This window comes from Lepidochelys kempii, chromosome 17 (genome assembly GCF_965140265.1).
Source record: "Lepidochelys kempii isolate rLepKem1 chromosome 17, rLepKem1.hap2, whole genome shotgun sequence".
Lineage (NCBI taxonomy): Eukaryota > Metazoa > Chordata > Testudines > Cheloniidae > Lepidochelys > Lepidochelys kempii.
In genome coordinates this window covers 197631-210482 of record NC_133272.1, presented here as the reverse complement: position 1 = coordinate 210482, position 12852 = coordinate 197631, and the positions used below count along the sequence as shown (strand labels likewise).

Sequence of the window (12852 nt, the reverse complement as noted above, 5' to 3'; positions counted from 1 at the left end):
CTCAGCTAAGGAAAGTTATCTTGTAGCTTGCTGGGTTAGAAGCTGTGTGTTTGGCACTGAAAGTCCTGCAGTTTTGCTCACAGCTATTGCATTTGTAACTTGGAGGCGATCAAACATCAGAATTAATCCATGAATTCTTGTCCTGTCAAGAATGCCACATGACATTGTGGCCCTTTGACATTTTGCTGCCAGAAAATGTAGATCCTATCAATTTATTTATGGAAAATTGTTCTGTGTTCTTCTTGCTGAAGCCTTGCTTCAGCAAAACCCAAACTCCTGCCTTTCAGCCTTCCAAGCAAGGCTTGTAGGAAGGGCAGAATGGTGATTGAGTTGCGTTTGATCTTTTATGAGCTACTGTTGGGATCCATGCAGTTATATAATTAAGAAATAGCAGAAGCGTCTGTGGTGGATTCTCTGCTTACTTACTGTCTGGAGATTGTGTGCAGGTACCTGGTACTGGCTACAAAGCACTCAGATGCTACACTGATGGGTTCTACAGAAGAACCCAGATAGATAGGAGAATAAGGATGCTGTAAGACAGCCCTTTAGAAATTTCTCTGCTCCTCCCTGACCTGTTTGTTACTATCACCAACTAAATATATTTTGTGAGTAGCCTGGTTCCCAGTTTCTGAAGAGGTTCTTTCTCTTGAATCCTGCGTTCAGAATTTGGAGACCTTTTTCAGAGCAGCAACCACAGAGATCGGCTGCTATTTGTTAGGGAGACTACCTCTCACAAATCTGAATGAAAGATGAGAAACTGTGACAACAGGACTCAGTGATGACCTGGAACAAAGATAAATATTTCATTTGAGGGGGTTTGGTTTCAGGAATAGTCAGTCTTTTTGTGTGGCATATGCATAGCAGGAACAAGAACCCCAGGTCTATATTAGTTGAGTTCCATAATATAAGGTTTTATATTTCTAGTTGCAACTGCCTAGTGTATTTGAGTCAGACTTATTCTAGAGAGGGAGGCTGTCCGCTACAGCCATATTTCAGAATAGAGAGCTTGGTTGCATAGGTTTCCCCTTTCCTTTTGACTGTGATGGGACAAAGATGTTCACCCTCTCTCTGGCAAAACAAACAAACAAAACAGATCAGAAAAATAAATGTATATTTAAGAAAGAAATGTACCGGTATCTTTCATACTTGACATGTGGGCCTCAGGAAGACTGTTTTAAATATTTTCTATCCTCTGAAATACACTGATCACTGAGACTATTTCCTTCCAGTGCAGAATCAAGATCTTTAACCTGTCTTTAATTGTGTGTGTCTCTTTGTGAATGGCAGTGGGAACCTGTCCAGTATTTCAATAACAAAATCATTTGTGATCTGGTGGAAGAGAAATTCAAAGGCATAATTTCTATTTTGGTGAGTTGACAAACCTGTATTTATTTTTAATTGAAGATATTTAGGAGCATAATGGGAAGTGACTAGTCATAGGTGAAAAGGAAGTGGAGGCTGGTGTACAGGTTGTTTGTGGGAGTGTGAGGATTGCAGAGGGAGGTAGAGAAGTGAGTAGAGCCTAGTGTTGGGTATGAACCATGTGTGGTAGACCCAGAGGCTAACCGTCTTCCATGCATGTTTTTGCATTTGCTGGCATTTCTAACCACACAATACTGTTCATTAAGAGCTTTACACTGAATAAGATAGAAGCTTCTTTTTAAGCAAAACTGTTTTAACTTGTATTTTTATTGGGGTATATCTATAATGCCATACAATGCATATGCACAAATAAATTTCCCATTAACCACATCTGAGAGTATAGAAGAAGCAAGAACCTCCCAAGAGAAACAGAAAACAAATGCCTGAATACACCAAAGTTTCCCCCCGGGCCCTTTAAACTGGCTGACTAAGAATGTCCTGTGTTGCGGGGAAGGGGGATTCTGAGCAGAGCGCCTATAGTCAAGAGAACTTTTTTTTGCAAAAGATTTTAATTAGGGCTATTGATTAATTGCAGCTACCTCATGTGATTGATTAAAAAAAAATTAATCATGATTAACAAAATTAATTGTAATTAATCACACTGTTAAATAATGGAATACCAATTGAAATTTATTAAATATTTTTGGATGTTTTTCTGCATTTTCAAATATATTGATTTCTAGTGCAACACAGAATAGAAAGTGTAAAATGCTCACTTTATATTATTATTTTTATTACAAATCTTTGCACTGTAAAAATGATAAAATAAATACTATTTTTCAATTCACCTCATACAAGTACTATAGTGCAACCTCTTTATCATGAATGTAACTTACAAATGTAGATTTTTTTGTATAACTCCACTCAAAAACAAAACAATGTAAAACTTTAGAGTCTACAAGTCCACTCAGTTCTACTTCTTGTTCAGCCAATTGCTAAGACAAACAAGTTTGTTTACATTTACAGAAGATACTGCTGCCTGCTTCTTATTTACAATGTCACCTGAAAGTGAGAACAGGCATTTGCATGGCACTTTTGTAGTGAGCGTTGCAAGTTATTTACGTGCCAGATATGCTAAACATTCATATGCCCCTTCATGCTTTGGCCACCATTCCAGAGGACATACTTCCATGCTGATGATGCTCGTTAAAAAAATTATGCATTAATTAAGTTTGTGACTGAACTCCTTGGGGGAGAATTGTAGTGATGTGAGATTTCTAAAAATAGCGACAGCACTTGACCCAAGGTGTAAGAATCTGAAGTGCGGTCCAAAATCTAAGAGGGACGTGGTGTGGAGCATGCTCTCAGAAGTCTTAAAAGAACAATATTCTGATGTAGAAACTACAGAATCCGAACCACCAAAAAAGAAAATCAACCTTCTGCTGGTGGCGTCTGACTCAGATGATGAAAATGAACATGCGTCGGTCCATACTGCTTTGGATTGTTATCGAGCAGAACCAATCATTAGCATGGATGCATGTCCTCTGGAATGGTGGTTGAAGCATGAAGAGACATATGAAACTTTAGTGCATCTGGCACAGAAATATCTAGCGACCCCGGCTACAACAGTGCCAGGCGAATGCCTGTTCTCACTTTCAGTTGACATTGTAAACAGGAAGCAGGTAGCATTATCTCCTGCAAATGTAAATAAACTTGTTTGTCTGAGCAACTGGCTGAACAAGAAGTAGGACTGAGAGGACTTCAGGCTGTAAAATTTTACATTGTTTTGGTTTTGAGTACACTTTTTTTGTACAGAATTCTACATTTGTAAGTTCAACTTTAATGATAAAGAGATTGCACTACAGTACTTAGGTGAATTGAAAAATACTATTTCTTTGGTTTCTTTTTTACAGTGCAAATATTTGTAATAAAAATAAATATAAAGTGAGCACCGTACACTTTGTATTCTGTGTTGTAATTGAAATCAATTTATTTGAAAATGTAGAGAACATCCAAAAATATTTAAATAAATGGTATTCTATTGTTGTTTAACAGCGTGATTAATCGCAATTTTTTTTATCATGATTAATTTTTTTAATTGCTTGACAGACCTATTTTTAATTTTGCTATTCCGACTCTCAGGTTGTAAAAATAATACAGCCATAGTGGTGTGTGAATGCTGTTCAGAAGAAGCAGAGTGAGTGACCACCAAAGTAGCCACCTGATCTTTGATCTCCTGCTCCCAGCAGCAGTGAGAGAGAGCAGCCACTGTGGCAGCTTAACTAAGTGGCAAAATGGATTTGCCTGGCTCCGCTCCCGAAACCTAGCTGCTGTTCCTTCTGTGAAGATGGGAGAGGAATTCTCACACTGAAGTGACTGGGATGGGAGAGGGGAGCCAAGGAAACGCAGGCTACAACATTGCTCAGCTCCTGCTACAGGTTCGAGTGATTGTCCTCATGGGTTCCATTCTTGGTGCACGTGTGTCCCATGAATGCAAGATTGGATTCTTTTGGTCAGCAGTATCCACTTGGGCAGTACCTGCACTCTAGATGTCCTGGACTGTCCTCCCTCCCGGTCCAAAGGCATAAAGGGCAGAGCAGGCACAACTATTCCTCAGTTCCTTTTTACCGCTTGTGGCAATGAGACAGAATCTCTGCAGTGTCCACTTCCCTATTCACTGTGCTGGTATTAGTTAGCAACTTTAGTGGTTGGCTAGTTCATATAGTTATTGCCTGTTGGCTAATACTTTATATATAATTTTTCTTAGATAAGTTTCAGTGTAGGTAGACCTATACCACCCCTCCCCCCCTCCCCCCCACAAAGATGCTAGCAATATGGCAGAAGCTAAATCATCAGGGTTCAAAACCTGCCTCTCATTAAGTTTCAGTGCTGCATAACAACTGGTATTCCCAGTTCCTGCTCAGCCTAGGAGAGGGACATACCCCCAAGCAATATTCCATATGTTGGTTTTTCTCTAAGCACAATCGGCATGCTAGAGAAGCCCACCAGAAGTAGTTCCTCCTCAAGAGTTCAAAACACGCTTTCTCAGACACTGAGACGTAGGTCAAAACCAGTCTATGGTCCTCTGATCAGTTCCTCTCCATTAGTGGCCTTGTGAGCTAAGATTCCACCCTGAGCTCTTGGGTCACATCTATTAAGAGACCCCAGTCATCCATCTCCATTCTGGCATCAGTCTTCTGACGGGAAGGAACGATGGGAGAAAGGATGCGCCAAGGTCCCCTTCTCAGATGCCTGGCAAGTCAAGATACAAGCATCATCAGACTTCTGACTCATCTCAGGCTCAACCTCCTAAGGGCCAAAAGTCTGAAAAGGTCCTGTGAAATGCCCCAGTACAGACTACTAAGAGAGCCCCAGTTGCACCCACCATATCTGCAGACTGTTTTTTCTCTCAATACCCAGAGCCTTGGGAACTGCTCACCTCAGAACCGTGTTCTTCAGTACCCAGCAATACTTGCTGTCTTGGTACCCAAAGCATACAGAGTACAGAGAGACTTTTGGGCCTGACACTACAGCTGCCTCTCCTAGAGAGGCTGAGGATGGTGATATCTAAGCCACCAACTACTGCACTGTTGGTACAGCAAGTCAGGGAGGTATCTCCAGTACCAACTTCTCCCTTTATATGCAGGACACTCTGGATAGAATGGTCACTCGCTTTCTCCTCATCCCCATCTAGACACATCTCCCACACACTCGCCTTCCCCCCTGGGGTACCATATTGGGAACCAGGAAGGCACGCGAGGGAGGATTCTACAAAGGAAAGTAGGAGAATACCTGGACTCATAGGAAACATTTATCTTGGTACCCTCCTGTGTGTCTCCCACCTCAGTACTTATATCCCTACCAACACTGTCTCTACTGGACACACTTGGGTGTACAGCCGTATTCGTGTAAGCCTGCATCATCTGCCCCTTCCAGGGTTAGACCTCCCCTCTTCAAAGACACAATATGGACCATCCCAGTCAGGCCAACTAGTGAAGCCCCAGGTCCTGGAAAGAAAGGAGGAGGAGGAAAATTATGAGGAACAACCACCCCACAAGGGGAAGAACAACTTGTTCCTGCTGTGATCTCATCCTCCCCCGATGAGGCAGTAAGCCTCTCTATGTCTTCCTTAGTGGATGATCTTAAATTATTCCAAGAGCTCATTAAACACATGGCAGAGATAGTGGATATACCACTAGAAGTAATGCAGCCAAATTCCCATGAGATCCTGGATATTTCGCACCCTTCCTTGCCAAACAGGCTCCCCATGCCAATTAATGAAAGACCACTGGAGCTGACATAGGACCTATGGCATACACCAGCCTTGATGCTAGTGACATCCAAGCGAGCAGAAGGAAGGTACCATGTTCCTTCCAAGGGATTTGAATACTTTTATTCCCTCCCAGTACTACATTTGCTTGTAGTGGCTGCTGTCAAGGAAAGGTCAAAAATAACAAATACCTCCTAGAGCCGGACCCAAAGAAACTAGACCTTATCTCGTGCAAGGTTTATTCATTAGTCAGCCACCAGATGTGTGTGTGGCTAATTATCAGGCTCTCCTCTCCATTGGAGCTGGGATAAGCTGTCTCCATTTCTGGACAAGGTACCACAGGACCATTGAGAGGAGCTGAGAGCCATCATGACTGAGGGGCATTGGATAGCCCACACTTCCCTATAGGCTGCACTGGATATGTCTGACACCACGGTGTGTACTGTGGCTATATTGGTGACAATGAGGTGGTCTCCCTGGCTCCAGTCCTAGGAAATCCCCAGGGAGGAACAAATAACAACCAAGGACCTTTACTTTGAAGGCAGTGAACTTCTTAATTCTAAAATTAAGACCCTCTTTTTTTTTTTTTTTTTTTAAGAAGACCCCCAGGGACAATGTGTGTTCACTGGGTCTGCATTTTTCCATCCCCCAAAAAGGAAGGAAACAAAACAGCAGGCTTGCTTCAGGTAGCATCCTTGTACTGGTATTTTCAATTCTAGAGAACTTCTGAGTTGCCTTAGTGTCCTCTACTAGTTCAGTGGCATCATCCTGTACTGCAAACTTGTGAAGCAACTACCAGGGCTTTGCTGCAGATATATTCTCTAAACACTATAAATAATGTACTCATGCCAGTTAAGCAGGGCTCAGTAGGAGCATTTTGCAGGCTGTTGTTGGATGCTAAACCCCCTCCTGTATTGCTGTTCTGAATGCAAAGCAACCAGCCAACTAGTGATAGGTAGGTTAGGTGGCAGTTGAGGATAAGTAGATCTTGCTTTATCTATTTATAAAAAACAAAAACATGTAAATGTGTATAGAAACTGTATATATTTAACTGTTTTCCTCTTCTCCCTTTGGAGGTCACTTGTATTCTTAGGTTGTCAGCAATTGAAGCAGGAAATGTCTTTTTGTGTATTTTTACAAGCAAAATGGGGCACTTATTACAGTTATGGGCACTGCTGTAATACTAGCTCTAAATAATAATGTTATAAATTCTTGCTTAACTGGCACAGAAAACTGAAGGGCAAACCTGATCAGTTTCTTTCTTTGAGACCTCCTAAACCAGTCTAAATTCCTTTCTTTTTTAGAATCAATTCTGTACATAGATTAGAGTTACAGAGCTTGATCTGACTTCATTTTATGGTCAGATTTTAATTGTTCTGCTCTTGAAAACTCAACTGAACTGTGGGAGCAGGCAAGTTCTTCGTACATAGGGAGACCACCTCTCACCAAAAGTCAAACCGTACTTGTCTTCTTCTGCTGGCCGGAAAGAATCTAAAAGCCTAACTAGTCTCCAGGAAGAAAAAAATTCTCCTTTTCAACCCAGCAGTTGTTTATTATGTGAGTGAATTAGGCAGCCTCTCTAGTACAAGTATTGCTGTGTTTGCTGATTCCTCTCTCTATAGGATGAGGAGTGTCTGAGACCTGGGGATGCCACAGATATGACATTTTTGGAGAAGCTAGAGGAAACGGTGAAGAATCATCCTCATTTTCTCACGTGAGTGTTCAAGTAGCTGTTGCTAGTTTTGTCTTTGTGAGGAGGGACACAATACAGAATAAAGCTAATGGGTTTTAAATATACCCAGTCTCTGCTGTACCTGTTAGTGTATTTGTATTACAGTAGCATGCAGAGGTCCCAGTCATAGTGGGCCCCCATTGTGCTGGGAAGTGCAAAAAAGCAAAAGATACTTGCTGTCCCAAAGAGCTTAGATTCTAAGGCTAGGTCTACACTACAGCCAGTATCGAAGCTCTGAGATCAATCCACCGGTGATTGATTCAGTGGGTCTAGTGAAGACCCACCAAATCAACAGCAGATCACTCTCCAGTTGACCTCTGTACTCTACCCCCGACAAGAAAAGTAAGGTAAGTCGACGGGAGAGTTTCTGCTGTCAACCCCCTGCGGTGTAGACCCCATGGTAACTTGACATAAGATATGTTGACTCCAGCTACGTTATTCACATAGCTGGCATTGCATAGCATAGGTCGACTTATCGCAGTAGTGTAGACATAGCCTCTGTTAACACAACAGAATAAGTGAGTATAACTAACAAAAATGAAGCTAAAAAGAGAAAAGAATAGTAGTGATGTTATTGTGGAAGTCTGTTATAGACCATCAAATGAAGAAGAGGAAGTGGATGAGACATTCTTCAAATAACAAGGAGTCCGGTGGCACCTTAAAGACTAACAGATTTATTTGGGCATAAGCTTTTGTGCATAAAAAGCCCACTTTTTCAGATGCATGGAGTGAAAATTACGGATGCAGGCATAAATATACTGGCACATGAAGAGAAGGGCTTTTTATGCACGAAAGCCCAAATAAATCTGTTAGTCTTTAAGGTGCCACCGGACTCCTCATTGTTTTTGTGGATATAGACTAACATGGCTACCCCTCTGATATTCTTCAAATAGGTAACAAGATTAGCTAACACACACGAGCTAGTATTAATGGGGAATTTTAACTTCCTTGATATCTGTTGGAAGACTAGTACGGTCAAATGTAAGAATAGAATCATAGAAATGTAGGACTGAAAGGCAACTCAGTAGGTCATCTAGTCCAGTCCCCTGCACTGAGGCAGGACTAAGTATTATCTGGACTATTTCACAAAGCTGAAAACAATTATGGACCAAATCAACTAGGAGGAAGAATTTAATCAGGAAAATATGAATGATAATTGAGAATCATTTAAGAACACCGTACTAGATGCCCCAAAACCACAATCCCATGATCAAGGAAGAAGGCTATGCTGGTTAAAAATAGAACTTGGATTAGAGGGGAAGTGAAGGTAACTGTAAATGCGCCCACACATGCACGTGTGCACACAGTTGATAGTAATGACTATAAATCAGAAATTAAGAATTGTAGACTATTGATAAGGGAAGCCAAGGGACACAAGGAGAACATATGCCAGCATAATCAAGGACAATAAAAAGGTGTTTTTAAATTCTGACAGTGATATTGGTCCTTTACTAGATGGAAGTGGTAGAACTATCAATAATGCGGAAAAGGAAGAAATGTTCATACATTTCTTTTCTGTATTTGGGGGGAAAAAACATCTGATGCAATCTCGTCACACGGTGATGGTAAAAGTCTTTCCATTCCACTAGTATGACTGGAGGATGTTAAACAGAAGCTACTAAAGTCAGACATTTTTAAAATCAGATGGTCCAGATAACTTGCATCAAGAGTTCTAAAAGAGGTAGCTGAGGAGCTAACTGGACCATTAATGTTGATTTTCAATATGTCTGGTTAAGTTCCAGAATACTGGAAGATAGCTAATGTTGTTCCAATTTTTAAAAAGGATAAACTGGGTGACCCGGATAATTATAGTCCTCTTGGTCTGATATTGCTCCCAGGCAAGATAATGGAGTGATTGACACGGGACTTGATTAATAATGAACTAAAGAGGGGTAATGAATTAATGCAAATCAACATGGATTAATGGAAAATAGATCTTGTCAAACTAACTTGATATCTTTTCTTGATGAGATTACAAGTTTGGTTGATAAAAGTAATAGTGTTGATGTAATATACTTAGACTTCTGTAGAGTTTTTGAGTTGGTACTGTATGACATTTTGATGAAAAAATAGAATGATATTAAATTACCATGGCACACATTAAATAAATTAAAAACTGGCTAACTGATAAGTCTCAAAATGTAACTGTCAACAGGGAATTGTCATGAAGCATGTCTGTTTCCAGTGGTGTCCTCCAGGGATCAAATCTTGGCCCAATACTATTTAATATCTTTATCAATTATTTGGTAGAAAACATAAAATCATCACTGAGTTTGCAGATGACACAAAAACTGGGGGAGTGGTAAATAAAGAAGAGGGCAGGTCACTGATTCAGAATGATCTAGCTCACTTGGTAAACTGGGCGCAAGCAAACAGTGTGTGTTTTTTAATATGGGTAAATGTGTAAAACTGGGAAGGAAGAATGTAGGCCATACTTACAGGATATATCCTGTAAGTTCTTTGTATGTGTAGGGGATATCAGAAAGTTGAGGAAACATCTAGAAGGTCATCCATTTTGGATCTGGTTTTGACCAACAGGGATAAATTAGTTGCGAACACAAAGGTGGTTGGGAACTTGGGAGGAAGTGATCATAATCTGATAGGATTCAAGAGCCTAAAGAAAGGAGGACATTTGAACAACAGAACAAGGACACTGGACTTCAAAAAGGCAGACTTCAACCAACTCCGAGAAATAGTAGGCATGACTCCATAGAGAGACCAATTAGGAAGAAAAGGAATTGAAGGGGGTTGGCATTTCCTAAAAGATGTAATACTAGAAGCTCAACATCAAGTAATTCCTATTCAGAGAAGAGATAAGTGCCTTTAGATATCTAAAAACCCAAATGGATACATAGAGGAAATGGAAGGAGGGGAACGTCACTAAGGAAGTGGACATGAGAATAGCATGAGTGTGTTGGAACAAAATCAGGAAAACCAAGGCAAGGAATGAGTTCCAACTGTCAAGAAAAGTTAGAGACAACAAGAAGGGCTTTTACAAGTATGTCATACAAAAAAGAAAGATCAGGGATGGTGTGGGTCTGCTGCTTAATGGAGAAGGTGAGCTGGTAACCACAGATGATAATAAGGTGGAGCTGCTCAGTGCCTACTTTGCTTCAGTCTTCACACAAAAAAATAACATGACCGGAAGACTAACAAAGTTAGTAGAGACGATAAAAGGGAAGGGACGCAGCTCAGGATAAGTAAAAAACACATCAGAGATCTTCTGACTAAATTGAATTAATTCAAGTCAGCAGGGCCTGATCCTGTTCATCCCAGGGTGCTGAAGGAATTAGCTGAAGAAATCTCAAAGCCACTGGCAATAATATTTACAAACTCATGGATGACAGTAGAGGTCCTGGAGAGCTGGAGAAAGCTAATGTAGTACCCATCTTTAAAAAGGGGTGAAAGGAGGAGCTATAGAAATTGTAGACCAGTCAGCCTGACCTCAATACCTGGGAAGATAACTAGAGCAATATACAAAATATACAATTTGCAAATATAGGGAGGATGAAGGGGTGATCACTAGCAGCCAACATAGATTTGCGAAGAACAAATCATGCCAAGCCAGATTGATTTCATTCTTTGACAAGGTAATTGGTTTGGTGGATAGGGGGAATGCGGTGGACATAGTACAAGCGGACTTCAGCAAGGCTTTTGACATAGTCCCACATGACATTCTCATAAGTAAACTGGAGAAATGCAGGTGGTTCTTCAAGTGTTTGTTCATGTCAATTCCAATCAGGTGTGTGCGTGCTGCGTGCACGACAGCTGGAAGATTTTTCCCCTAGCAGTATCCATAGAGTTGGCCTGGGAGCCCTCTGGAGTCATGCCTTCATGGCGCCCAATATAGGGCCCTGCTGACCCAACCTCCACTCAGTTCCTTCTTACCACCTGTGATGGCTAGCTGGAACTCCCTACCGCTCTTGCCTCGACAAGTGCGTGCTTTGCAGTATCTCTCTCCTCATGTACTTAGTTAGATTTAGCAGCACAGTAGTTTATAGTTAGTGTGGGTTTTCTTACAAGTTTCCTTTGGGGGGGTCTTTCTCTCCGACATTTTTCCCTGGCACCATGGTATGACTTGGTCTCCGGGCTTTAAACCATGATTGGACTGTGGTAGGTTTATGCCAAGAAGTGACCCGCACTTGTCATGCCTTAAGTGTCTGGACGAGGGGCATCTCAGAGACCACTGTAAAATCTGTAAGGGTTTTCACCCCAGGATCCTTATGGACAGAGAGCAGCACCTCCGAGTCCTACTTATGGAGGCAGGTCTTCGGCCTCCACACAAATTTTGTAGGTTTTCAGTCCCTAATTTTACCCTTCAGGTTGCTTTATCTCCATTTCATAGAATCATAGGTGTGGAAGGGACCTTGAGAGGTCATCTAGTCCAGTCCCCTGCATTCATAACAGAACTAAGTATTATCTAGACCATCCCTGACAAGTGTTTGTCTAACCTATGCTTAAAATTTTTAGAATAGTAATTTTAAAAACTGCAACACCAATAAGCCAGGTTTTTTCAGTCATCCCTGAACCATTTCATATTCTCAATTCAAGGTCTGAATGGCATCATCCTTGTGACATTCTCCCAGAGTGGGTTCCCTGATAACTTAATCTCTGTTGCCAGAAACCTTAAGGTCTCTGGCCTGCTGTCTCCAGTGCAATTTCACATGCACACAGAGTTTGACCCCCTTTCCTCTAAAAAGTTAATCACTTTGGAACAAGTCCAAATATTTTTCTGGGACTAGAGTGATAGTTGCTGATCTGTGGCTCCCATTTACCTTAGTATTGCTGTTCCTAGAGAGAAACACAGTGTCAGCTTGCCTGTTTTCCTCTGGTCCCATCCCTCTGTCAAGAGCTGTGGTGGTTCTGTACTTAGCATCAGTAGTAATTGTAGATGAATCCTATTTGAGGCTAGTATCTTCTCCCCATTAAGCCTTTTTGCTTTCTCCCCAGACACAAGCTGGCTGACCAGAAGACTCGGAAGTCTTTAGGCCGAGAAGAGTTCCGTCTCTTGCACTATGCTGGAGAGGTCACCTACAGTGTCACAGGTAAATGTTACACAACAAGTACACCATTGCCTGACACCAGGGTCACTTACTGTCCCCATTTTCCCCCACTTCAGACAGTTACACTTCCTTTTTCTCCTCCTATCTCCTGCCATTCAGATTAATACATTCACATAATATCTAAATATGTAATTTGATTAATCAAATTACTTTTCCAGCTCAAGGTCCTGCCTTACTGGGGAGGATTTCCCATGAAACAGCCACAGCAGATTGAGTTGTTTTGTTTTTCTCTAGGTTTTCTGGATAAAAACAATGACCTTCTATTTCGGAACCTGAAGGAGGTGAGTGTCGATCGAGAACTGCCTGTTTTGTGGAGTATTGTAAAGGATCAAGTTGCGAATGGAGTGGGCTGTGAAGGTACCATCTCTGTCTTGGACCTTTCAATCTTCAGGATGCATTGTTCACATGGGTACACTATGTAAAAA

The 12852-nt window shown here is 41.3% G+C and overlaps 1 protein-coding gene across 6 annotated transcripts in view; it reads left to right on the top strand.

Moving 5' to 3' along the window:
- The window catches only part of MYO1C (myosin IC), a 122885-nt gene that overhangs the window by 70289 nt on the left and 39744 nt on the right, over positions 1–12852 (top strand). For all 6 annotated transcript variants that reach the window (XM_073315956.1, XM_073315957.1, XM_073315959.1 and 3 more), the window contains exons 13-16: positions 1288–1368; positions 7255–7346; positions 12315–12409; positions 12662–12708. In XM_073315956.1, the coding sequence (XP_073172057.1) occupies positions 1288–1368; positions 7255–7346; positions 12315–12409; positions 12662–12708 (315 nt within the window). The remainder of the gene's footprint in view (positions 1–1287; positions 1369–7254; positions 7347–12314; positions 12410–12661; positions 12709–12852) is intronic.